This window comes from Pestalotiopsis fici (assembly GCF_000516985.1).
Source record: "Pestalotiopsis fici W106-1 unplaced genomic scaffold PFICI_Scf_11, whole genome shotgun sequence".
Classification (NCBI taxonomy): domain Eukaryota; kingdom Fungi; phylum Ascomycota; class Sordariomycetes; order Amphisphaeriales; family Sporocadaceae; genus Pestalotiopsis; species Pestalotiopsis fici.
In genome coordinates this window covers 1,577,719-1,604,193 of record NW_006917101.1, presented here as the reverse complement: position 1 = coordinate 1,604,193, position 26,475 = coordinate 1,577,719, and the positions used below count along the sequence as shown (strand labels likewise).

Sequence of the window (26,475 nt, the reverse complement as noted above, 5' to 3'; positions counted from 1 at the left end):
CTATTGTCATTATGATGAATAAAAAGACGATTGAAGGGAGCACACTGAGGGTAATACGATGCGATGGTCTTGATGGAGGTTGCGAAGTTTTAAGTTTTAATAATCATGCCTGAAGATAATTCCCGAGTTCCCTGCTAGAGAAGGTGCCCCCCGCGCCCCCACTCCCACCTAGGTACCTAGTACTCTGTAGCAGCCGCTAACGGAACATTGAAGATAAGCCACTTGTAGCAGAGCTTCTTACACCTTCTCCTTCTTCCCTCTTCACAAACTTTATAAAATGGACTGACCTTTGCACTGATCTTGTATATCCTTGCGTCGTACAATGACTCAATTACGCACCTTGAGACTAATGCTTGCGACGGCAATGTCCTTTTCCACAATGATCTCTTTCTCCTTCATGATGGCGCCAACTTTGGAAGAGAGATGGGCCAACATTCCCTGGGCAGCTGTGGCCGCATCCCGAAGGGACACCGAGTTTGACAACGGGCAAGGCAGTACATTGGTGTAATAATTGGCCCCTTCGACGACATACCCCATTGCCCACATGGTCTTGATTGGTGTTCCTTGCGCACCCAGGACATTCAGCGACCGGTCTATCGCGATACCTCCAGGTCCGAAGGATCCGTTGCGAAAAGGCACAAAGATACCATTCTGCTTTCCTGATGAGAAGAGGGGACTCGGCGACAAGTCCAGGTTGAATGGGGCGACCCTTGCCCGCACCAGGACATCAAAGCGTTCTTTGTGGAGATACCCGAAACGGTTGGTGGAGATCGTGTAGCAAGCTTGCTCCTCATCAAGCACGACTTTGGGGTCTGGCTCAAAGATCTCGACAACTCCAGCCTCTACCAGGGCTAGTAGCTGCATGCTGCGTTCTTTTGGCGGACCGGCTGCTAGCCTGTTGTTGATCGACGCCCAGTCACGTATGAAGCTGCGATGCGACTGCTCGTCGAGACCGCCATAGTTTACCGCGTCTCTCACGACATCATTCAGATCCCGGAGCATTTCAGCCACAGCTTTTGCCGGATGACGCACGTTTCCGCAAAATGCGGAATCAATGTCGTTCGCGATATGGGACAGCACAAAGCTGCGGTGTTCCTCGGGGGAGTTTATCACTTCGCCGTCCCATGGATACAACAACTTATGGACAATGTCGCAAACTTGCTGAGCATCAAACCCCAAAGCACCGGGGCCAGCCTCTTTCCTGGCAGTAGACGCCCAGCAAGTTTCAATTTCACGGATGAGACATGGAAGAATGTCCTGATTCCAATTCAGTTGGCCGCTCTCCCGTCTTTTTGCGTGGATGAAGCCGTTGGTAAAATAGCTTGGTTCGTAGTCTTCGCCAAGGGCTCTCTGATTGACACCTTTGGCACCGGCGGGAAGGCCCTGCCGAGAGTATAAGGTAACCTTAGGTTCCCGCCCACTCGGGACATAGCGAAAGCGCTGGTGGCCCGAAGCTTCAAAGCGACCACCTCTCCCTGCCGTCAGCATCGACACGGCATCAGCTGCGGACAGACCCGTCCCACAGATCAGCACCTTGGCTTCAGGCTCAATCGTGTCTAGTCTCGAAAAGGCTGCCGCAGACGGGAAGAAGTCAATGTGCGGATTGTGGGACTTGTGTCTCTCGATATTGACTAAGGCTAGCTCGTCTGCCACAGATACGCGGCCGCTCATGTGCCCTGTTGTCACAAAGATGTAATCGGCAAAAACATGATCCTCATCGTGCAGACCGACCACGAAGCCTTCGCCTCGGCGTTCTATACCGACAGCCTCGGTGCAGTGCTCTTGTACGGTGATGCCCACTGGAGCACTATCGCGAATGTGATCGAAGCACCATCGCAGATAGTGCCCCAGAAGTGCTCGCGACGTAAACGTGTCGTCAGGGATGGGATCGCCATCACCACGCACGATGCCGTCCTTCCAGCGATAACCTGACAGCCATAGCCATTCCGCATAACTCGGCCCTGACCTGGTCGGACCAGCGCCCTGCACCGAAGAGTCGACAAAAATAGTGATTTGGGCCGTCGAGGTGTTGGTCAGAAGGTGAGATGGTTGCGTCTCGCTGTGGGAGCCTTGCCCGGGCAGCCCTGGGTCAACGATGTGGACTCGAAGCCTTGGGGCATCACTGTACGCTGGGTAGAGAGCGCAGAGCCGTTCAAGGGTGGATAGACCACGCTGACCTGCTCCCACAATGACAACAGAGACCTCGGGCATGGGTGCCAGCCGTCCAGGGTCTACGGCTTCTAGCAATGCGCGGAAATTCGACATGTCTGTGCTTTCTCCACACCGACTTGGCGTGATCAGTTGCTCGAATCTGCTTTGAAGAGATAGAAGGCAAAGTTTGTGTAAGCTTTATGGTGATCCGAAGAGTATATTCTCTGGTACGTATCTTCAGTGACAAACATGGCTTGGCAGATTGACGCACGAGGTTATATCGGCCGAGGAGAAAGAAGCGGTGAAACAGACTTCTTGAAACTACGATGCGCCGTATGTCGAAATTGGAAGATCCGTGTGACTGAGACTTTACCCGACTATTTCGTACCTTATTGTCGTCATACACCTTTTTATTAGTGGCGTAGTCCTGGCGCCAATAAGGCATGCAGTACTACCCACGTTTGGCCTCAAGAGGTGATCGGCTAGAAGAGCAACACGAATCGTTTCTGTATCTTGAAAATATCGAACGATTGCAGGGAATATGTTCATTTTACTGCAATCGGCACGTCAGGAAACAAACAAAAGTTTACAGGATTTGGTATTGCTCCCAAGGTCAGCTGACCATAAAAGTAGTCAATACTCCTTTCATATCGACGAGAAACAGTCAAGAACCCGAATACGCTACCAGTCTTTCTCAAACCACGTATACTTTGTTCAACATGAAAATTACAATCGTTGATTTCTTGTCTGACGACGTTTTGTCGGGCGTCGTTTCGGACAACATCGTGTACAGGCCTGATATGAAGCTACGCAGTCCATCGGTTGTCCTTGGTGTCCTGCAAAGATCTTCCTCTGATGCTCTCATATCCAGCACGGAATTCAATCGAAATCATTTCTCACAGTGGAGGTCGGGACTGACCAAGTACATGGTCCATGTCCGCGTTTCTTCGGACCCCAGTCAGCCACAGACCTTTACCGAAAGCCTTGGGGATGGGTTTATTGTCGCATCTATTACTGCCTCGAATCAGCTCAAGGCCTATGTTTCCGCCCTTGAGGTTTTGGAGCGATTGTCAGTAGATCAACTCGCTCTAAACACTGGGTTTTACCGCCCATTGGGGCTGGCACTCCAGCGTGAAGTGCTTGTGGTCGGCGCCGGCATGGTCAACCTTGTTACAGCTTACTGGCTCACTGAGCAGGGCTGGAAAGTTCGTGTTGTGGACGCTGCTCCTGATCCGTCGTCTCAAGCTCCGTGGATGTCTTTCGGGTGCAGTCATGGCGGCGACGCTGCACGAATGTTTACGCTGTCAGAGATGGATAACTACAACGACCGCACACTCTCTACTACGATGAATGGCTGGTTTAACAGCGATGTCGCTTCCCTGGGCTGGAGAGCTTGCAAGCTGGATTCACTGACGCCAGAGGAGCAGTCCTGGATATCGGACTACGAAGTTGTACCTCCGTGGCTTGCCAATCGCTACAACGAGGATATCTTCTCGCTAAGCCGGGATAGCAGGGTGAGCTGGGAACAGTGGCAAGAACGCGAACCCGACTTATTCTCCGCTTGCGAGACGCGCCGAGACATTCTGCGGCTATACTCTGATCCTCAGCACCTACGCGAAGCCATTGAGCGCCAAAACCGTATTGGCGCCACGATACGGGTACTTTCGCCTCAGGAGATCTGCACTTACGAGCCAGCTCTGAGCGATGCCGTTCTTTCCGGAGCCATTGCTGGAGGCATCATTGTCCTTGGGTTCACCGTCAACGCCCACAAATTCATGCTTCAGCTGATAGGCCGCATGGTGGCGCAAGGTGTGACTTTTGAGTGGGACACCCGCTTTGATCGTATATTGTTTGACCAGAGTGGAAATGTTGAAGGTTTGGTCTGTGCGGATCAAGTCGTCCAGGCGGAGAACTATGTCATTTCTCCTGGCGCGTACGGCCGCAACCTTCTCGAGGGCACACGATGCGAGGCACGGATTCATGGTGTCCTGGGCGCTTGGCTGCGGCTCCCAAACCTTGAACCTCAACTTGAGCATTCCTTGAAGCTTGCCAGGAAGGGACATGTGACAGAAGACGCCAACGTGACGGTCACAACCGATCTCAACGGCGCGCCGATCTTGATCCTCGGTTCTGGATACGGTTACACAGGCGTCGATCCTTTCAATGTGGACGAAGTTCTACTGCAGAAGATCTACGATGGCTTGATTGATACGGCCCAAAAATTCTTCCCGCGGTCGTATGAAGCAAGCGACGCCACTGGGACCCTGGCAGCCAGCCTCAAGTATTGCGTGCGCCCCTGGACATCGAACGGTCTAGGTTTGTTCGAGATGCGGTCTACCGCTATTGGGGGCAGATTCATCATCACAGGAGGACATAATACTGGTGGCTTTGCCCAGTCACCGGTTATTGCAGATGCTGTTGTTGCCGGTCTGGAGGGAAAGACCCACAATATGCACAAGTACTACCATCCCGACCGAGCGATGAATTTCCTTGACCGTAGCCATACATTGGCAACAGAGTTTGACAGCAATATGGCTTCGTTGCCGCTTACACCTGGTACTACTCCATAGGTGATTCCTCTCATTTCCATAGTACTTTCTATACGAATCTATCATTACTCTGCGATCACATTTTGCAGGAAGTAGTGACATCAAGTGCAATCTTATTGTGACATGTTGGTGATATGTCACTTCTCCGTGGCCGAGTTAAGCGGTTCCCAGAGTGTAAACAGAGGCTTGTATACAACATCGAGGAGTAGGACGCAAAATGAGCCATTGAGCGACGCCAATTGGTCGAACGAATTGCGCAATGCTTAGTCTGCGCAGCTTGGCAGCCTCAATAGGACGATCTAATGTTCTACCAAATTAGAACCCCCGAGAGGAATGGCGGACGCAGGCAGGTTGGTATACACAAACAAGGGTCGCCACAGGACAAGTAATTCGCTTGCACAGAATCGTATGATGAGTAAACCACGAAAAATAAACTTTCCGAAGTGACCATCCTACAAACCTGAGGCTTGGGGACTATACACAAGCAGGGGTTTTCACGAGACGGATTTTACCGTCTGCACGAGATTGTATTACCTAATAACTAATCAATGAACCTTGCAATGGTTGCTGCACAGTCACCGCAGACGAAGCAGTGTAACACAGTTGCGGTTCAAGAAAGCTACATAGAGTCAAAGCATCATTATAGAGCGCCACCACTGGATCTCCAAGCCACCAAAAAATGCACTGTTTTCGTGATTCTCTTTCCTGCTGCGGTCCAGGGCGTAGAAGCGTCACAAACCCGGATGTAACCATAGCAATGATTTGTTGACTACACCAAGCACATATCACGACACCGCCAGCGCCAATTTTTGAATTCTGAATTTCCCACCTTGCGGCATCGCCTAAGCACAATGCATGATGTTCGTACGACATGAGATGCGTTTAATCTCGCAGCTTTGCGGCCCGTCCACGGGTGCGAGATCTCAACCCAAATGCCACCTCCCTCACCGCAAGCAGAGTCTTTCAATGTGCCAAGAAAAGATCGTCGTATAGTCATACATCATAATGGTTATACTCGCCTAACTTCTTCACCGATGTACATGTCTCACTGTATCCCGCGATGGCGGCGCCTATGCGTCTCGCTTCGCCTCTTACTAGGTCCATTGTCCTCGGCCATAACAACGACGCGTAATAATTTCCTCGCGAACCCTCCAGTCCTTCTCGACAATTCCTCAGCTCACTTCTATCCTTACCTTGTCTCTGCTACCACTATCATCAAGTTCCGAAAATGACGACGGGAGTCTTTCATCACATTGTCCCAGACTCCTTCACGGGCAAACCGTGGTCCAAGGCCGATGGCCCGGACAAGTCCTACCGCGACCAAGGTCACGAATGGAACGTCCACAACCTCCGTGGGCGCGAGCACGAGTTCACCACGGACAACAGCGGCTTTGCCGTTGTGCACGCGCCCGCCCAGGAGAAGCTCTTTGCGAGCAACGACGCCGTGCGCGGGGCCTACTACGCCGAGGTCGAGGCGCTGCTGCGCCGCGTCTTGCCCGCTGGCGGTACTCCCATCAGAAAGGTGCACATTTTTGACCACACGGTGCGCCGGCGCCAGGCCGACGCGCCGCGCCAGCCCGTGCAGCAGGTCCACGTCGACCAGACGGCCGCGGCGGCCGAGGCGCGCGTCCGGCGCCACCTGCCCGCCGCGGAAGCCGACGAGCTGCTCCGCGGCCGCTACGCCATCATCAACGCGTGGCGTCCCATTGAGCACGCCGCCCTCGACTTCCCGCTGGCCGTGGTCGACTGGCGCACCACCGAGGCCCGTGACTTTGTCGCCGTGGACCTCATGTACCCCAAGCGCCGCGCCGACTCGGGCCTCGGCGACTGCGAGGTCGATGATGACGACGACGATGACCGTGGCAAGGAGAAGCTTCCTGATCCCTTGACAACTGGCTCCGTCGAAGGATACGAGCCCCGTGGGGAGCATATCCAGGTGGCCCCAAATCCAAATCACCGGTTCTATTTCCAAAAGGACATGAACCCAGACGAAGTCCTGCTGCTCAAGTGCTACGACTCGTTTGGCGAAGGGGAGCCGGGCGGCATCCCGGGGTTGGCGGTGCGGACTCCCCATAGCGCGTTCCATGACCCCAATGCGCCCAAGGATGCGCCTGCTCGGCAGAGCATCGAGGTGCGATGTTTGGTATTTTATGAATGAGTAGAAACCTATAGCAATTCTTGGGAAATTGAAAGTGGAGGCGTGTGTATGCTTCTACAGATTGGTGAAATGAAGTAGCCGATAAAATCTTGTTCATCTTAGTTTTTGTAGTGCCAATATTGAACCAGTGAATAAATGTGCCGCAAGCATAAACTTGCTCAAATTCTCAAACGGTGCAAAAGCCACCAAAGCTTTGCTATCACAAGAGAGGATCCGATTGCTGCTTTTGCCTCACACAGCGTGTGAACCTACTGCCAGGTCAACCTCATGATCCGGAGTAATGTGCGTATGAGGAGGGATAGACATCATCGCCCATACTTTGATAATTATTTCCGAACAGGATAGGTTTTCAACTCCTGCAGGCTCCAACCATTAACGCCCGTATGACCATGGGATGGAAGAGGCCTGACCGCTTGATCACAGCTATTTTTAGCCGTGGAAAAGAGGTCTCACCGGGTTCCAGTTGCCATGGGAGAAAGACAAGAAGCAAGTATATAACATTGGGGTGAAACCCACGCCGTCTTCCGGTAAGCCGGCTGCCCTTCCTCTGTTGGCACCACTTTCCGCACGAGATCTTCTTTGGCAAGATTAGCCCCAAAGCACACAAACCATGGCTGCTACATCACTCTACCAGTCTTCCTACCCTCCGCAGTTGACGCCAGAGCAGCAAGAATATCTGGCCACTACTGTTCACGAATGGACCATTACCAATGGTCTGGTGGTGCGTTTGCGCTCCGCCAATGGGGCCGCTGAGGATTCAGAGACAAGTCATGCGGGTACGATCCCAATCACCTTGTTTCCCAGTCGGTTTCCTGCGGATTGTTTCCTTGAAGCATTGGAAATCCAGACTGCGTACAACAGGCTTTATGCGGCCGTGGCTAGCGACGAAGAATGGCTAGGACGGGTGGTGCAAGAGTAAGTAAAAGAGAGCCCTCACACATGTTCTGTCGGTATCAGTGATATTGGATTGCTAACAACGGCTTTAGATTGGCTCCCATAGATTCATTCATTGCTAAGCTATGGGAGATTCATGAAACCGTCAAGGCGGAAGGCTACGTCCAGGTACGCATCATGGCATGATGTAAAGAGTACCGTCATTCAGTCTAACACCTTGGCGACTTAGGATCTTTCGTTTGGCCTCTTTCGCTCAGACTACATGGTCCACTACCCCGAGACTCAGGAACGACCAACTATCAAACAGGTCGAAATCAATGTCAACTCTGCAGCATTTGGCGGACTGGCCCCGCAAGTCACTTCTCTTCATCGCTACCTGAATTCCGTGAACGCATACCCAGAGTCAGCTTCATCCACGATTCGTGCTGGCAGCCTTCCGCCAAACCCGTCCACTGAACGCATCGTAGCTGGTCTTGCGGCAACTCATGCTGCCTATGGTCCGTCGCCATCTAACCATCCACTATGCATCGTCCTCATCGTCCAAGATATCGAGCGCAATGTGTTTGACCAAAAACACCTTGAACTCTCCCTCTTTTCTGAGACAAAGGCCAATGTTTTTCGACTTCCCTTCACACAGGTCCTCCAACATACTCGACTTGACACGGAGCGCAGGCTGCTTTACTCGCCACCTGCTTTTCCCGATCGTATCTACGAGGTTTCGACCGTATACTTTCGTGCCGGTCAATCGCCTGATGAGTACAATGAAGTGACATGGGAGGCGCGCACCCATCTTGAACGATCCCGGGCAATCAAGTGCCCATCTGTGCTGCTTCATCTGGCGGGCTTCAAAAAGGTCCAGCAGATTCTTGCAACGCCAGACTCACCACACTTGGCTCGTTTCCTAGCGGCAGAACGAGAGTGCGAGCGTGTCCGAGCTACATTTGCACCCATGTACCCCATGGACATGTCCCTAGACGGTCTGAAGGGTCGCGAGATGGCAACCAATCCAGAAATCGCCAAGAGATTCGTTCTTAAACCACAGCGAGAGGCCGGTGGAAACAATATTTACCGCGGCGCCATCCCCGCATTCTTACAGAACGTTCCTGAGAGCCAGTGGCCAGGATACGTGCTGATGGAGATGATTGAGCCTCCAGCTCAACGAAATGCAATCCTCAGAGATGGAGAACTGCAGTCCGGTGGTGTGATTTGTGAACTTGGAGTCTGGGGAACGGTCCTATGGAGAAGGACAGACCAGGGAATCGAAGTGCTGAAGAATGACGAGGCAGGCTACCTTTTGCGAACCAAGAGTGACCAGAGCGAAGAGGGTGGAGTCGCGGCAGGCTTTGGTTCGCTTGACAGCGTGTGCTTGGTAGATGTCTAGTCAGCTGCTGACCGTGCCAAGCAATATAGACTCAAATATGGTTTGCCCCGTAGAGGCATGCTCAGTTTCTCTCGCTGTCTTCTCCGACTGTATATCCACGTGCCACTCCACTGCGTCCTTCTTGCACCAGAGTGCTGTCCTCATACTCTTTCTCGTCGTCGTCAACATCTCTGAAGTCGCTTCCAAGGCCTTGCCACGTCCTTTGAGACCGCAGATATTGGGCACCAGGACTGACAACTCCATTGACCATGGCTAGTTCACCAAACTTGTGTTGGACCAGGGCATTTGAGGGGTCCTTGGCTTTGGTTGCCGATGTCTGTGTCGACGCCGAGTCATTCTTGGCGGCTTGCTGACTCCGGATTGCCATGCGCATGGGACGGCTGTTGCTGATGAGCTTTCCAGTACGAAGGTCAAACTCGGGAGGCTCTGATTCCTCATCATCCACCCCGCCATCCACATCTTGTGCAAAAGTGTTGCTTTCCTCCGTTTCTTCATTGTTTTCGTCCTCGACGTCCTCCTCAGAATCCTTTCCAACTCCCTCAATTCCACCCCACCAGCTTCCATCCCAAATTCGTTTGTCGTCACCTGCCAGGGCCAGTTCCAACTCGAATGGGGTCAGAACGGGCTTCCACATGCCATCCTGCTCTACTAGACCACTTTCCCAGCAGCCAACCACAACCCACCCGTCAACCTCTGCGAAATTGGCCAGCTTTGCAGCGTTCAATTTGCCGACTACGATCGTGTAGCTCTTCTTGCCAGCCGCAGCAATTTGCTCCTTGAGCTTGGTAATAGTAGGCAGATAATTGGCTACCGAGAGCGTATTGACTAGAATTCCAAAAATGGAGGCCGTAGCCAGTCTAATCACAAGGCCGTACCTTCGGCTGAGCATATTTGCCGTGATGGATGGATCAGGTTTCGAGTCTGTTGCCGTCGTGTATGGCGACACTGGGGTGTCATATATACGCAAAGACGAGAGTCGGGAGGAAAGCGTGAGAAGCAGGGCCGTCGGTGGCGTTGAAATATGAAACATGTGGTGGTCTTTCAGGTCAGTGATTGTAGATGCTGAATCTGACGAGTTATCTTCAGACTCGACGAGCTTTCGATTCGGTATCGTCGCACTTGGATCTCGGACGATTTCCGTTGCTTTGACATTTGTCCAGCCCTTGTCGGTCAACTTGGCACAAATTGGCTTGACATGATCCTGGAACATGACATCTGCCATGATCACCACCTTTTCATCCTTCTTGTTGTCAAATTCCTTCTCAAAGGCGTCGCATACAGCATCATAGTCCAGTTCCTGCTTTGTAAAGATGTGTAAAACAGGTAACCTCGCAGTTGGACTCAAACATGCCCGACCATAATGTACCACTGCTTCTGCGTCCGCATGTTCAGCAGCGATCTCGTCTACGCAGCACGAACTATACGATGTATCGGCCAAGACGTATAACCTTGGTATGCTCTTCTCCGCGTCTTGTCCGTTTGGTTGTGCAATTTCTGCCGTCTCGCCATTCGTAGCCGTGTTCGAAGCATTCATGTCGGTTTCCAAGTCGCTCGAGCCATTCTTTATTTCAGCAGACGGTGGGCTCAAGGGAACCCTCCTCAACTCTTGACTCAATGCTTCGACGACCCATCCGGCGTCCCTCAACATAGCGTCTGGAAACTGCAACGCCACGCGTCGCCATCCTTTTTGGGCAATCTCGGAGACAGTTCGTTCGATTTCGTAGACGCGTCGGAGCTCATCGTCGCTTCTCTTGGATCTTGCAGCATCCAAGACAGCATTCGGCGTGGGATCGTCGGAAAAGGTGTGCTCCGCGGGCGTCGAGAGGACGGGCGCAGAAGTCAGGTCGGACGCCATGGCTAGCAGACTTGAGGGCCCAAGACTAAAGGGCGACACAATCTAAAGAACCGACTCTCGGCTAGAATATTTCAGTGTCGTGTTCCTTCAGGTGCGCGCAAAGGAAACTAAGAAATTCACAAGAAAACCCAATTTGAAATTCTCAGCGCATCGATGGGAACTTTTTTGGAGGGGCAATTGCAAATGATGGTGGGGGCGGGGCAGAGAATTTTTGACGTCGAACGATTGTCTGGTTAGGGGACCATGGTATGGGCTGGCACCTGTGGGGCTGCTGCAAGACATGCTAGTCACACATGCAGCGAATGGTTTATAACCAGAACGTCAGCATGGCTTTCAGTACCTCCTTGATTGATATGAAGCCACGCATTCATGCTTTGAAAGCTGGGGCAGATTCTTGGGGGTAATACAGATCCAATTATTGCCTGCACATTTACCAATGCGAATTATGTGTATTTTGCTGTTTCCACTGCTCAACTCACTCTAACCGTTGTGTTGTGTCTGTGCCTTTGCTTCATGGTCAGAGACTACTCGGAGAGCAGCTTGTAACAACATATCCTAGCAGTCTTCAGTGTTTCTACCTAGACAATGACTTTGAACCCTTCTCGATTAATATGTAGAGATCAAATGCTATGCGGAAACGCGCTATGTACGAAAGCCTATAGTTTGACTCTTCCTCCATTCAACTCTTGCCAGTCCTGTTGACCGAAGCGGACATAGGTGTCGCCCTTCAACCACCACAACTCATCGTCACCCATCTTGCTAGGCTCCACTCCTTGTTGTCTGAGTTCCTGCTTTTGATGCTTGTTGGTACCCGTGACCACGAGTCCACCATCCTTGACCACTCTAAGGAATATGGGAACTGCGTATTTGGGCAGCATCTTCTTGCCATGCTGTGCAAGGCTTCTCATGACAACTTCGCTTGGCTGGTCCTTCAGCACAAGTGCCACGCATCCAGCCCGACCATCGTGATTGGGCAGTTGTACGCCATAGACATTAGCCTCTTGCACGCTCGGGTGTAGGCCCAACATCTGCGACACTTCCGTCGTAGCTACGTTTTCGCTCTTCCACCGGAACGTGTCGCCAATCCGGTCATGGAAGTACATCCGCCCGTCCTTGTCCCAGCTGACGAGATCGCCAGTCCGGAAGAATCCATCCCCCTTCTTGAGCACATCACGAATAATCTTGCTCTCCGTGGCTTTCTTGTTGTTATAGTATCCCTGGAATTGTGCTTCATAATCCTTCATATCTTGAATGAACACGACCAGTTCACCAACTTCTCCGCGTCGAACCTCTCGACCCAGCCCAGTTTTCTCGTCCCTCCTCACAGTTGCTGTATCGGGATCAACGTCGATGATGGCGACTCGTGATTTGATGACCTTCTCAAAGAGCCATCCGTTTCGGCCAATGGCACCTGCGGAAAAGCTATTCCATGTAGCGTTCCAAGTTGCATAGAAGCCTTCAGTGGCGCTGTAGAACTCGGCAATCCTCCTAAGACCAAAGCGCTCACGTGCCCTTTCCCAGACATCAGGCCTCAGCCCATTGCCGAATGCCAATTGGACTCTGTGCTTCTTGTCCAAATTCTCTCCTGTGACTGGGTCTACTTGGGGAGGAGCAGCTAGAAGGTATCGCATAGATTCGCCAACGTACTGGATTATCGTCGCATCAAAGCGCCGTACGTCTTTCCAAAAAGTCTTGGTCGAAAACTTCTTTCCCAGGGCGATTGTAGCCCCAGCCTCGAGGATGTGCATGGCCCCCATAATGAACGCTGAGCTGTGGTACAGCGGCATGCAGGTATAGAAAATGTCTTGTGGCTTTGTAGCTAGCCAGCCCGTAGCAAAGCTCCCAGCTACTATGAGCTTCAGCCACGAAACAATGGCAGCCTTGGGTAAACCAGTTGTGCCGGAAGTGAAGATCAGAACGGCGGTATCTCGGTGAGCCTCGCCGCAGCGCAGAGAATCAGGGGGACGCTCAGCGCTTGTTGCATGAACCTCGGCAATGACTTGCTCTGTCAAAAAGTCGATAGGAAGCCCCGCCAGTGATGCACGAACGTCTTCGTCCAGGTTCCGTTCTAGTTCAGGGTCGACTAGAAGTAGAACAGCATCTACAGCCTTCACGCAATGCGTCAATGCTTTGCCAGTCAAGTTGTAATTGATGAAAGCAGGCTTCGCTCCAATTGACCATAGTCCGAAGCAAATCAGAATATAGTGGTCTGAGTTCTGAAAATTCATAGCCACGACATCCCCTTTCTTGACACCGTATTTTGTCTTGAACCAATTACCATATCTGAGAACCATTTCGTAGGATTGGGCATATGTCCATGTTCTATCTTCAAACATGAGATAGATCCGATCAGCTGTTGCCTTGCTGGTGGCTCGATCCTCTAGTACGTAAAAAGTGTTGACCGTGTCGTGCTTTTCACGTTGGGAGCTGTGCGATCCGGCCAGCAGGGCGCCGCGAAAGAGGGTGTAATCGTACCATAGCCCAGACTTTGCATTGAGATATGCGAGGCCTGCGGCAACTGCCGGTACGGCCAACGCAAGAGGGCCTGACCTCAGTGAAGGTCGTTAGCAACAGAAACAGTGGTGTCTATATATCAATCTTATCAAAATATAAGATCAGACAACTAACCTGGCATCCCAGCCGTGCGACGTGGACTAGGTGGGCGAGGCTGCTATAGGCTAGGTAGGTAGGTGTCAAGGCTTGCAGTATAATCCCACGGTGCTCAGGGCAGTAGCAGTGTGAGACGGCTTGTATAACAGTAAGGTTCCCCGATAAGAGGCAGTTTTGAAAATGTCTGGATGGCGGTTGGTGAAGTTATACAAGGGAACTAATGCGTAATGTGTGAAGAGAATTTTGCTACAATGAACAGTACATCGAAGAAAAAAAAAAGGAAGCACGCCAAAGGCTAGAGCCCAGCACCCAAAAATCGGCGGACTATTAGTGACAGGATGTGAATGATGGAGACGATGGACGGATCGTCGGTGGGTTATGATGTCCGTCGGCCCTGGTCATGCTGGTGGAAGAGACCTTGTAACTTTGGTCAAGGTTTGCGGGGCTCATCCCTGAAGACCAACAATTCTCGAAACCAAAGTAATGGTCCTCTTTGGGACATGGAAACGAGGTACGACAAAAGGCGTAACCGCGTCGAGGTTACAAATGTCCCCCTCCATCATCATACATTGATAGTGAATTAGCGTGGTATCAGTGAACTCTGGCTGGCTCTGATGAGGTGCGACGCTCAGTCGGGAGGGGGCATTGGCGTCGCAATTGTGCCTCGGCTGGCATGAGCAGGCTGTACATAGTAGCCAGCACGAGGAACTGCGAGCTACCTACCTAATTGACTAGAGCGGAAGGGAACAGCCATATACAGTCAAGGATAGGTAATTCTTCTGGGAAGTTCTGCTCTCGGAGCTAGCTCAAATGCCGACAGTTCAGCTCGGTCTGCGCACTTTTTTCAGCACGACATGTTGTGTGACTTGGCGGCTCTAGAGCTTCTGCAAAATGATCTTGGCCTGTCGTGAGATTCCTATCCGCACATCACGTTGTTATGGTCCGACGTTGCCAGTATTGAAGAATGTCATTCCTCGGGACATTCGTTTGATGACACGGATTTCGTAGCGCCTTGAAGCTAGATTTGAGTGATGTTTGATGGACCTCTAGGTAGCTCCCAGTCCAAGTAGCCTAAGATGTGGAAACGGCGCCAATCGCATCTCATCATTGCGACTGGGGTCGAGGCAACGTGGCGTTCAGGCACGGGGCACGACAAAGTCATGTACGGGACCTACAGCCCTTGTCCTATACCCCACCCAGTTACTAATCTCATCGACATTTTCCCCCCGTTTTGACTCACGGACAAGAATCAAATTTATCGGCTCCTGGTCATAAAAGCAGCGAACCGCACCGTTGCTTCTTCCGAAGCTACTACTCCTACGACTTCTACTATTAATACTATTTTCTTTGTAATCCCGCCTCAAGATGAGGCCAGAAGCCGACCAGCCGTCTAGTCTCTACTCCGTAGTTTGGTTGGTCTCAAAAAGGGTTCGGCTGTATATTATTCACATATATGGCTTGTAAAGAACGGGTGGGAAATTGTCATACACTTGTACCGCGACGCGCAAGCCCGAACGTGCTCACGTAGAAATTTTTAGCTCGTGGTATTCTACGATACATATGGTTGTCCATAGTCTGACTCGAATGCATGTGTTCCATTCATCGTCTCTTCCATTCGTTCGTTGGACCAGCTCTCACTCATTTTCTCTTTCCTGTGCCTGGTCAAGATGGCGGCTCTGGCCAGTTTTGAGCCAAGTCCGACTGAGTTCACGACTGTCACAACTATTAATCCATGCACCCTTCCTTATTACTCGAGCCTCAGCTCCTTGATCGCCACAGATCCTATTTCCCAGTATTTGTGTACCCAGCAATTCGACTTTAGTGCACCAACTACGACAACCAGTAGGCAATGCCGTTGAATATTTGTGTTCTATCATCACCATCTATAAATCATACAAATGCCGACATTTAGAATTATCTAGCCATTGTTCCTAGAGCTACGGCTACCATTACTGTAACTACGACTACGACAACGACGACTACGCCTGTGGTCATTACTACCGGTTAGTACTCGCCCCTCTGTGTCTGGACTGTCGCGTTCACAATCTAGATATATGGTAATTTTCGTATTCTCTAACTACATATGCTAATTGGTCTGAGTACTATTAGATGAGACCACCACCTTCATGACCGACGACGGTGGGACTACCACTGAGACTTCGACTACAACTGTCTACCTTGAGACGGTAAGCGACTGGCATTATCAATCTGGCCCTTCCGAGACCGCCTTCCATGAGCGTGAAACATACAAGCAAATCCATAGTGCTCTGAGACAAAAAGGACTGACAAAGCCGTCAACAAGCGCTGAGCTTCGTTGTATATGTGCTCAGAAAACGTGGCCAAGAATACTAACTTCTACTCCATGAAACAGGATGTGGAGATTGACCAAACGACGACGACATCGACATCAACCGTAACAAGCGCGTCCACAACAACTGTCTGTCGCCTGGGACAGCCTACACAACCTGCCCGGAAGAAGCGACACCTCGACGGCAATCCTGATTGTAATGGCGGCGCGGCTTCGGGCAATCGCCCATCTCGGTTAGGAGCGACCGCGTACGGTCAAGGCGCTGGTCCTGGTTCTTATCCTTCGTACGGCAATGGCGGTGGTCGTGAACCATTCGGTCATGGTGGCCAGCCTGCATATGGTGGGGGCCATGGACTAGACCACGGTTCTTATCGCAGTGGCTCTGGCCCGGATCGTGGTGTATATGGAGGCTCGAGTGGTGAATACAACGACGATGGAAATGGCGGCTATAGCGATGATAGTAGTCACGGCAGCAATGCTGGCTATCACGGCGTCGACAGTAACAATGGAGACGGCAGCTACCACGGCGGCAGTGGCGGCAGCAGTAACGGTTATAATGGCCACAACAATAAAGGCATCTATAGTGGCACTGGCGACAACGATGGCGATGGGGGCTATAGTGGTGATAGCGATGGGGACTATGGCATCGGCGGCTATGGTGGTGATGGTAGCCGCTCGAACTATGGTGGCGGAAATAGCAAAGGCCAGGTCCCTGGCCAGACTTCATACTATGGAGATGATAGGCAGGAGCCTGACTATGACTCTTCATACACTGACGCTGGTGGCCTAACCTCTTACGAACCATGGTATAGCACCGCGACTACGGGGACTTTTGAGTCTACCAATACTGGTACGGCTACAAACGAGCCAACATTCCAGTGGACGACCAATCCCATCAGCACTGGGTCTACCAACACCGAGTCTCCCAGCACCGAGTCTACCAGCACCGAGTCTACCAGCACCGAGTCTACCAGCACCAGGTCTACCGGCACTGGGTCTGACAACACTGGAACTAACTCTAATGAACCAACCTTGGACTCAATTATATGCAGTTGCATTGCATCGACAATCACCGAGACCGCGACAGAGACTGGCCCTACCTCGACAGAAATAATCACGAGCACTGAGACGGACACGGCCGACGTCTCTATGGATACTACCACGACAACAGTGACGAGCACGACGACGGGACCATTAAGTACAACGACCGAGTATGAGACTACAACGTCCTTTGACACAACAATCACGACCACAACGTCCACGAGTACTGAAACGGCTACGACCACATCAGTAGCTATTGCCACAAGTACTGTTGCTGACGGTGAGGGGTACACTGGGGCTGCGCCGGTGAGTCTTGTTTGCATCATTCTTCATACACATGCGTGACAGAGAAGACAATGAGGTCCTAGAATGGTGCTCGAGAAAATAGATATTTTTTATCCCCATGCTGACCAGATATGAAATCGCAAGGGAGGCGACGGCTGCGGGTGTTCCTTTCGTGTGGCTTGCGGAGTCTCAGCCAACCCGTTCCCTTTCGCGTTCTCCGTAGAGACAGGCAATTATCTGACATGCATCGACGAATGCAACCAGGACAAATACTGCATGTCGGCGCTCTTCGACGACGGAGGTTCGGGCATGTGCTATATTAACGAAGGCGATCGCAATACACAGAATTCTGACGGCCTGGACGAGGCCAATATTGCTGAAAAGGACCAAGCCTCCTGCACCTCAACCGATTCGCTATCGTGTAGCGACGATGTTGGGCCATAGGTCGAACTGTCACGGGGTTCTCCATCCCTCCATTTTGAGCCGCTCGGGGAAGAGGAATAATAGAGAATCTTGCAGATAAGACATATCACATGTTATGTACAGATGAAAAGCGAGTGGTGATGTGAGCCTTAACCAATCAACTCGTTGAGTTGCACATGGTTCCGTTGAAAGCAACAAAGCTACTGGCTATATAGCCTGCTAGACTGGAAGAATCCCTGGGGCCGTAAGTGCCCAAGTCGGCTGGGAAATGGACGAGGCACTGCGACATTCTCCGACATGGGCTACTTGAATGGTAAGGGTAGGCCGGCGATTGTCTGTAAGAGCGCTTTTCCCTCATGACCAACACCCATATCTTCCCGAAAGCCTGCAGACGCTCCAGGCTTGTTGATTACGTAGCTACTTGCATATATGGCTTTCCATAACTGCTCGGTATTATGAGTTGAGATCGCCGCCCCCAAGCCTTTCCCAGAGGGTTTGAGGCTGCTTTTCCGTTGCACCGTTCAATCTTTGGTGTGCTTTGATCAGACGGTATGTGGTGGCAAAGACATCTATAAGCTCTGTTGCTATATATCCGAATACGTAATGCCATTATTCCTGTCTCGCCTCTGCGTTTGAACCCCGGATCTTTGAATAAATCGCCCCAAGACTGCCTTTTGACTTCTGCTTCGTGATGTGGTGGGGGAAAGGCAGACAATTGTAGGTTTTTTTTTTTTTTTTTTTTTTTTTCCAAAGTTGGTGTTAGAGACTCAAATTCAGTTGTCTGGTATTGGAATCATTGTGGTACCTGCCTAGTACTTGGTAGGAGTAGAAATGCAAGGCACTGGTTGTCCATTTCACCGTTTCTAGAAACATGCTAGGTAGGGCGGCAGAACCCGAGCAGATGGGTTCTCCTGCTACTGCGCCGCGACTGCGTCTGCCGTAGGTGAACCAAGTGCCCGCTAATTTAAGCATTTTCTTGCACTAACCAGGAAGACATCTGGACCTGACAGTGCACACTCAGTGGACTTCTGCACCGTCTTATCACCACGTGAATGCTAACCTATCGCGTTTACATCACTGGGGAAAGCTGCCAACTCACCATTGATAGGTACGTCGCTACTAGTTGTCGCGAAGTGGTCGCTGTGCCTCAAACATTGAAACTCATCTAAGCAGCTCGACAATGCTACTTTCTGGCATTGTCAACCACAATCGACATGTCGTCTGCCGTTGAAAATGGCGCCAGCTCCGACTTGACCTTTAGAAAGTCTGCAGCACCGACTGGAGCTGTCGTTCCTCCATCTCCCGAGGAACCTACGACTGTGTCCAAAAAGGAGCCGCCCCCTGAGAAGGCCTCCGATACGCGACGACGCTCCTGGGTTGTGGCTTCGTTTTGGGCCATCGTAATCTTTCTCGGCCTGCCAATATGGTGGCAAACAACTAGCATATACCGGGCAAATCTACCTGTGGAACAGATGTTGGAGTGGTCTGATGGCAAGGTGTGTGTTGGCACTCTACTACTCTATACCATCAGTCTGGCTAATCATGTTACCTCTTTCAGGCTTGTCGACCTGTATTCCCGCTCCGTATCTCGATTGACCCTGGCAGTCTACAAGAACAGGAAGCAGAGAACCTGTTGCGTCTCACACAACATGCGCTCGACGACCTTAATGACTTCTCAGCACATCACTTGAGACTGCAATTGGCTTCCAAGGAGGCCCAGCAAGATTCTGATGTCGCTCTCACCATAAGACTCACGCCTGCAGAGTCAACACATACAGCAACATCCTCGCTTCACCCGCACTACCCGATCCTCGATGTATCTTATCCGCCGAACTCGATTCCGACAGCCAACTCGCCGTCCTCGGGCTTAGCGACATACCTGGCTACACAGCTACGGTCCACGTTTTCCGAGGAACAGAACATCATATCGTACTTGCTCGAGACATCGTCGGTACATACGGAGCAGCAGCCCAAGGCCCTTTCTCAGGAAGTGGCAGACTCTCTGTCCAAGCGCATGACGAGATCGATGAAGTACTCGAGGACGTATCATCTCACTTTCTCTTTGTTCACAAGTGGTCCTGCGCCAAGCAGCTGGGAGATTGAGGCAGCAATCGACGAATATATGAAGCCAGTGCTTGATATGTTGGCTCCTATACACAATTTCACCATTGACACCCAAGTTCAGCTATATGCTGCACCTGGCGTACAGTCTCAGGTACTTAGCAAAGAGGACTTGTCATCCTTCATTAATGCAGCAGAGTGGCCACTGTCACCGTCCATTGGTGGAGCGCCTACACTCAACTTTGTTGTATACATTGGAAACCAGACAATAGGAACGGAAGCGTCGGAGACATCACAGTCGTGGTTGATTCCCCAATGGGGCACGGTCTATCTGCTTTCTCCCCCCTCGACCCCCCACGTGTCTACGGAGACTTTGAAGCAGCCGATCTTGACCTTTACCTCGCACTTGCTTTCGCTCCTCGGTACCCCGCAATCAAGTTCATTACCCCTGCGTCTGTCAACTTTGAATCGGGTCAGGTCAGCCGACCTATTACTGCGCGCTTCGTCCTCTTTGGGGTCATTAGCACGCTTGTCGCTCGCCCTGCCCAGCATATCCATTCCATCTCGGGTTGCAGATGGTGTTGCCAAGTCCATGCATCACCTAGAGCTGGCTTGCGCGAGTCTTGGGAACCCAAAAGGCCTGGAGCACGCACGCATTGCCGAGGCAGAGGCAGAACGCGCGTTCTTTGAGAAGAGCATGGTTGGTCAGCTCTATTTCCCAGATGAACATAAGGTTGCAGTCTACCTGCCGCTATTGGGTCCAGTAGGCGTGCCCCTCGTCATGGGTTTGCTAAATGAGTTTAAGGCCTGGAGAAACAGGCGTAGGCAAAAAGCCAAGTCCATGTAGTATCTAAATAGTGAAGACCTAAACTTGAAAGATACAAGTATGAATGAGTTGTAGAAAGCGCGTTTTGCCATTACCTGCAAGATAACTCGTATGCGCGTTGGTACACGTGGGCGGATGACTCGGACAAACGTGACAACTCTCCTGATTCCAACATCACACAACGTGTTTGTTGGTGTTGGAGATGCTGTAGAATAGCAAGGAACCGGCTAGTGAGTGGCTCATTGGTGTGGAACTTGAATACTTTAGCTATTGTCATTACAAGGCGATAGTAGTATATTCGACAAGTCTATAACAACTACCGACGAGTGCTCCATTTCCGGCAGCCACCCGATCGGACTCTAAGCACACCCGGCCCCGCCTGTGTGTAAATCGGCCGAGGTTCCCTCTTTCTGTGGGACTCGGCCGCACTCAGCGAGATGACCAGTCCACATGCCAATGCAACCTTGGAGACCAACACCCCTGGAATAGTACTGTGTAATACCTTCAGCGCCGGGTCCCCTAATAATAAGCTGTACATGCCAGATTACAGCGACAGTCTATCGGCGTTGGGACGGTCGCATTTCACAACATTAGATCTATCCGCGTTCTGAAGCCAGGTGGCGCGGACTTGCCTGATCTGTTGGATCTGTTGGATGTCTTGTACGCCAACGCCGCCATGGTCTCACGCTAGACATGACCGATGACATTCGTTGTGTCTAGCTTACAGCAAGCCGAAGCAGGGCGCCTGATTCTTTGATATTATTCCGTACCTACCTACCACAAACTACGGTGGACCATCCCTGAGATGCAGGTGTTATAGCCTTTTTCACTTTCATCTGCTCCACCCACCTACATTCTTTCCCTCCACAGACGGACCTTGGCATGTCGAAAAACCCCAAGGGTATCACCTAGCGACGAATGAACACCTGCGGAGCAATCAGGGAATATATCAGATCATCCCCAGTCAGAGTTGTCTTCCCCATCGCCCCATATTCCCGGGACATTTCTCAGACCTTCCGAGAACTTTGGCTTTTCCATTCGCTTTGTTCTTATTTGTCTGTTCGTTCTGGCTCCAGTCTCTCTCTCTTCGCGATATCCGCCCCAACTCATTCCAACTTGAACCCCCTCACCACCGCCAAGTTTGGCATTCTTGTCGATCCGGGGATTTGGTCTTTGTTATCAGACGATCATTTTGAATTACCCCATACTACCCCCGCTTCTCAACGGGTTCTTGTCTCGCCTCGTGGTCTTGCTATCCCTATTATTTGAGTTTATGCCTACCTAAGCTCGTATACTTTTAGTAATAACATACTCGTCTCGTCACTAGCCTCTCGAGTATCCCCTACTAGCATATCCCGTACGAGCAGGTATTCCCCCTTTTACTGTAATAAATGCAAGGCTTTCCGTACGTTTTATGAGCCTTCACATCATCTCTCGCACTTGAAGTGGTCAAGTCACACGCACTCACATCCGTTGCAACAATCATGGCTTCCAATATTACTTCCAACATACCTTCGCTTCCTACGCCGGCAGCCTTGCTAGCCCACTTTCCGAGCTCCGTGCAGACGGGCATCAGTACCCTGATGTCCAAAATCACGACGGCGGCGGGCGATGGCTCGTGGAAGACTACCGCCATTTCTATTGGCGTGGGCTACCTCGTGCTCGTGAAGGCACTGCGGTTCCAGCGCGAAAAGAGTATGCGTAAACGCTATGGCTTCCCGGACCGCGCCAGCCTTCAGAAGATGACGGTGGAAGACGCCCAGAAGATCATCAAGGAGTTGTCGAGCTTGGAGTTTCCCTTTTCCAATGAGACGAGTCTGCAATTTGCACTATTCAAGGTATGTCATGCCATGATGTATGTAAGCTGAGTATAAACTAACTGGCTATAGACATATGGCGTGGAGTCAATCAGTAGGCTATTATTGGCCACCAGAAATCTCACTGATCCCATCAATAGCTTGAAGAGGTATTTGAAGTCTTTTTCTCGGACTACCACGTTGCATCATTTACTAATATGGACAAATGAAGATATGAAGACACAGCTGTCATCATTGGCGAATTCATGGCAAATCCGCCCAATTCGGTGCGGGCGACGACCTCGGTGGCCCGCATGAACTGGCTGCACAGCAAATACATAAAGTCTGGTCAAATCTCCAACGAAGACCTGCTCTACACGCTATCCGTCTTCATTACAGAGCCGGAGCGCTTCATGCGGCTGTACGAGTGGCGCGCCCTTAACGAAATGGAATACTGCGCGTACGGCACCTTTTGGAAGTCTATCGGCGACGCCATGGGCATTCAGTACGAGGGCTACTTGGCCAAGACGGAGTGGACCGACGGTCTCGACTTTGCTCTCGACATTGCTCAGTGGGCCAAGAGCTATGAGGTCACGGCCTTTGTTCCTAGCGAGACCAGCAACAAGCCCGCCAAGGCCCTGATCCCCATGATCACGTACTGGCTCCCCCGCCCAATGCTGAGCTTCGCTCACGAGTGTGTTCACGTCCTGCTGGGCGATCGTGTCAGGGAGGCCTTCATGTAAGTTATTATTCGCCCCGCTGTCTTCTCCGTATAGTATCACGCAGGGAACTAATTTTTCTGCTTCAGGCTTCCTGAACCTGGCGTCAGCGCCGCGGCTTTCATATACACGTCTCTTTGGGCCCGTAGCTTCTTCCTTCGGCATTTCGCCCTGCCGCGTTTTACTGCACTCAAGCGTCACAACGAGTCGACCGACTCGGTGGACGAGCCGTTGCTGCTCAACTGGTCTTATGGCAACTATCCCTTCTACATCAAGCCGACGCTCTGGAACCGCTGGGGTCCAAAGGCTTGGGCCGTTTGGATGTACGGAGGCACACTCCCCGGAGACCACCCCAAGGAGCACCTACCCGAAGGCTACAGATTTGTAGACCTTGGTCCTGTAACTCGTATGGGCAAGGGTGAGGAAGAGATGAAGAGAGACTATGAGAGGATGAAGTCCAAGGGCATGGGAGGTTGTCCATTTGGCTAGTTTAGCGTGCAAGACGTGCGTAATGGTGAAGATATGGCCCGAGGTAGAGCGTATAGGTAGTACAAAAGAGGTTCTCCATTTGAGGCTGCTTAGATAAATTGATACCATGACGGACATTTGCAAGTTGAAGCCACTATATATCATCACAGTTGCCGCAGAACTCGGCCTCCTGTTCGCTCTGCTCTAGATGAGGTACCTAAGAAATCGCGATTTGAGCACGAATACAGAATTCAGGTCGCGGCTCTGGGGCGAAGCATGGAGTGTTTTCACAACCTCGGTCATATTCCGAAGATGGAGAAAAGCCCAATTCGGTGACTGCTGCGCCTCTTCATACACCAACTAGGTTAGCTTATCACTCAGCTGAAATGTCATATGCCGTCAGCCACTTCTCAGGGAATCTTATTTTTCCAGATTGCAGTAGGTCTAGGGCGGGATGCAGATATAGAGTCGAATAATTAGGTCCTTGGTATTCAGCTGCTCCCTAGGTCGGCAGTATGGCAGTGCGACCTCTATCCTCATTACCACAGCCTTGCTTAAGCCCTCGCACCATATATTACTGAAAGCAACCGGGCGGACCCCCACCTTTCGTGTTTCCCTCTCTCCCTCTTTCTTTTTGCCCCACCTGAGCAGCTTTCCGTCAATTTCGATTCTGCTGCAATGGCAATGACGATGGACATTGAATATCAGCCTTTAAATTTATCTTCAAGGCAAGTTCGATTGATCACGTTGTTGCCAGCGTCCGATACATTAGGTGATAAAGTCTTTGTCATTCTGCGGACGGTCTCCCTGGACGATGAACCGACGTATGAAGCACTCTCCTACGTATGGGGCGACGAGAAAGACACGCGGGAGATCAGTGTCGATGGCAAGACGGCCAATGTCACGAAAAACCTAGAGGCCGCGCTCCGGCGATTGCGAGGCCCCTCGCCCAGGGTGCTGTGGGTAGATGCCTTGTGCATCAACCAAAAGGACACTAACGAGAAGAACCACCAGGTTCCCTTCATGTCGCAACTGTATACGAAATGTCAGCACACGATAATTTGCCTTGGTGAGGAGGGGAACAATCGCATCGAAGCGTTTTTCCAATGGATCAATTCTACACCGTCACAGAAATCAACCGATGATGGAACTTCTTCAACAGCCACTCAATCCAGACGACAAGGCAGCGAGACGGTCTACTTAGGGTATATCGAACTCTTCAAGCTGTCATATTGGCAGCGCATGTGGACCTACCAGGAGATGGTACTCCCAATCAATGATCCTATTTGTGTCTATGGTGATTATCGCTGTCCTCTTTCGACACTCTTCGAATGCGAAATGCATTTATCACGTATCGAATCCGCAATACCGGTCCTTTCTGGACTGGAATCCTTGATGAGTTATCAAGTAAGCAGAACGATTGCTCGAGGTGTCCAAATGGCACGTGAAGGCGGTAAAGAGACATATCTGTGGTCCCACCTTCTGTACACTGCCGGCCGTGCAAGCAGCGACCCCCGAGACCGGATTTACGCCTTGCATGGACTGTGTTCGGGGCTTCGTAAGGTCTACCCAGCAGAATACAACCCTCGCTATCATTCTCCATATAGAGCGCTTCTTGAGGCTACTGTTTATAGCATTATGTACGAGGCTGCCTTCGTGGCTACTCTCGGACTATTTCGAATGCGTCCAAACAGATTTTTGGAGACGGCATTGCCATCTTGGGTTCCTGATTACAATGTCAGACTCCGTCGGGCCCCCTCTATTTTTAGATGTGCGGAAAGGTTGCAGCGACGATCAATTGATGACCCTATGCCTTCGACACGAGAGCGAGACACCGCTGTGATAATTGGAGTTCCTGGCGTCGGTGTGCGGAATCCCCTGGAGCCCATGTCCACATTAGTGCCAGCGGACTTTCTCGACTGGAAAGTGATGGATTTGGTACTATCAAAAGGGCAGGAAGGTTGTCATACAGCATCTTATGCGACAGGTGCTGAGCTTGTCCTACTTCCTGGTGTCAAGGAACATCTTGAGGAAGCGACAGATGTTTCACGAGAAGTCTCAGCTGGTCATATATTTTATCAACCAGAGTCGTTCATGCACGTCCTTTTGGGAGATAAGCCCACCTTGCGCATAGCTGGTCGGTATATAGGGACGTGCGAAAGGTTAGACACCTTTGGAGAAGACAGAAGAGCGAACACTTCCATGTTGTATGGTATGTTTGGAGCCTGGCGTTCCATGGACTATTCAACCTCACTGAATGCATTATTCCTCACGATCAGACGGGCTTACTGGGTCATGGAGCTTGAGGACGTGCCCACCCTTCAAGACTTTCGCACAGGGTTCGAGATGGCTTTTCCACTAGGGCCATCCGGCGAATTCTCCATCGATGACATGATCGAGAAGCTGTTACATCGTGCAGCGCAGGTAGAGACCTTCTCTACCGAAACAGATGAGCAACGCCTGATAGACTTATTCCACAATTTTATAGACGAAACTGGTCCTAGAACTGCTGACGAAACAGTATTTGGAGTCGAGGGAATACCAGAATTGGTGGGCGTAGGATTCGAAGCCTTACAAACCGGGGACATTATCGTTGCTCCTATAGATCAGCATCGTCAGCAGAGTGGTCCACTGGTTCTTCGAAAGGTCGAGACTAGCGATGCAAATGCGGCCAGAGACGAATCGCAGAATCAACAGGCACAACGGAACAAAGAGGGCACGGTGTACTACAAATTGGTTGGACCCGCGATAATACATGCATTAACAGAAGAGTCAGAATTGGTAGCTTGTCTTGCTCACCGGCGCGTGGAAGATTTCTTCGTTCAGTGATTCTGTTTCATGTAGAATTCATCTTACGATATCTATCTCTTGGTTGCAGTCTGTCTTTCCTGAAACCAGAAGTTGTTCTTTAACTCCATCGCATGCGTCCATTTCGGATCGAAACAAATCT

At 51.2% G+C, this 26,475-nt stretch overlaps 10 protein-coding genes across 10 annotated transcripts; 7 read left to right on the top strand and 3 right to left on the bottom strand.

The window, feature by feature from the left end:
* Positions 1–327: 327 nt before the first annotated feature.
* On the bottom strand, positions 328–2,265 carry PFICI_13473 (uncharacterized protein; the record flags this gene model as incomplete). The annotated part of the gene is made up of 1 exon (XM_007842054.1): positions 328–2,265. One exon carries the CDS (start codon positions 2,263–2,265, stop codon positions 328–330), a length of 1,938 nt encoding a protein of 645 aa, XP_007840245.1.
* Positions 2,266–2,870: 605 nt separating this feature from the next.
* Positions 2,871–4,721, top strand: PFICI_13472 (uncharacterized protein; the record flags this gene model as incomplete). Its single annotated transcript, XM_007842053.1, has 1 exon — positions 2,871–4,721. The coding sequence occupies one exon, from the start codon at positions 2,871–2,873 to the stop codon at positions 4,719–4,721; it is 1,851 nt and encodes a 616-aa protein (XP_007840244.1).
* Positions 4,722–5,928: 1,207 nt separating this feature from the next.
* Positions 5,929–6,858, top strand: PFICI_13471 (uncharacterized protein; the record flags this gene model as incomplete). The annotated part of the gene is made up of 1 exon (XM_007842052.1): positions 5,929–6,858. One exon carries the CDS (start codon positions 5,929–5,931, stop codon positions 6,856–6,858), a length of 930 nt encoding a protein of 309 aa, XP_007840243.1.
* A 610-nt stretch (positions 6,859–7,468) lies between these two features.
* Positions 7,469–9,133, top strand: PFICI_13470 (uncharacterized protein; the record flags this gene model as incomplete). The annotated part of the gene is made up of 3 exons (XM_007842051.1): positions 7,469–7,773; positions 7,845–7,920; positions 7,982–9,133. The coding sequence occupies 3 exons, from the start codon at positions 7,469–7,471 to the stop codon at positions 9,131–9,133; spliced, it is 1,533 nt and encodes a 510-aa protein (XP_007840242.1).
* Positions 9,134–9,194: 61 nt separating this feature from the next.
* PFICI_13469 (uncharacterized protein) lies at positions 9,195–10,988 on the bottom strand (the record flags this gene model as incomplete). Its single annotated transcript, XM_007842050.1, has 1 exon — positions 9,195–10,988. One exon carries the CDS (start codon positions 10,986–10,988, stop codon positions 9,195–9,197), a length of 1,794 nt encoding a protein of 597 aa, XP_007840241.1.
* Positions 10,989–11,644: 656 nt separating this feature from the next.
* PFICI_13468 (uncharacterized protein) lies at positions 11,645–13,623 on the bottom strand (the record flags this gene model as incomplete). Its single annotated transcript, XM_007842049.1, has 2 exons — positions 11,645–13,533; positions 13,617–13,623. 2 exons carry the CDS (start codon positions 13,621–13,623, stop codon positions 11,645–11,647), a joined length of 1,896 nt encoding a protein of 631 aa, XP_007840240.1.
* A 2,101-nt stretch (positions 13,624–15,724) lies between these two features.
* PFICI_13467 (uncharacterized protein) lies at positions 15,725–17,676 on the top strand (the record flags this gene model as incomplete). Its single annotated transcript, XM_007842048.1, has 3 exons — positions 15,725–15,784; positions 15,970–17,253; positions 17,377–17,676. 3 exons carry the CDS (start codon positions 15,725–15,727, stop codon positions 17,674–17,676), a joined length of 1,644 nt encoding a protein of 547 aa, XP_007840239.1.
* Positions 17,677–18,869: 1,193 nt separating this feature from the next.
* PFICI_13466 (uncharacterized protein) lies at positions 18,870–20,563 on the top strand (the record flags this gene model as incomplete). The annotated part of the gene is made up of 2 exons (XM_007842047.1): positions 18,870–19,151; positions 19,214–20,563. The coding sequence occupies 2 exons, from the start codon at positions 18,870–18,872 to the stop codon at positions 20,561–20,563; spliced, it is 1,632 nt and encodes a 543-aa protein (XP_007840238.1).
* A 1,463-nt stretch (positions 20,564–22,026) lies between these two features.
* On the top strand, positions 22,027–23,546 carry PFICI_13465 (uncharacterized protein; the record flags this gene model as incomplete). The annotated part of the gene is made up of 4 exons (XM_007842046.1): positions 22,027–22,380; positions 22,432–22,508; positions 22,571–23,077; positions 23,147–23,546. The coding sequence occupies 4 exons, from the start codon at positions 22,027–22,029 to the stop codon at positions 23,544–23,546; spliced, it is 1,338 nt and encodes a 445-aa protein (XP_007840237.1).
* A 657-nt stretch (positions 23,547–24,203) lies between these two features.
* Positions 24,204–26,354, top strand: PFICI_13464 (uncharacterized protein; the record flags this gene model as incomplete). The annotated part of the gene is made up of 1 exon (XM_007842045.1): positions 24,204–26,354. One exon carries the CDS (start codon positions 24,204–24,206, stop codon positions 26,352–26,354), a length of 2,151 nt encoding a protein of 716 aa, XP_007840236.1.
* Between the last annotated feature and the right edge of the window lie 121 nt (positions 26,355–26,475).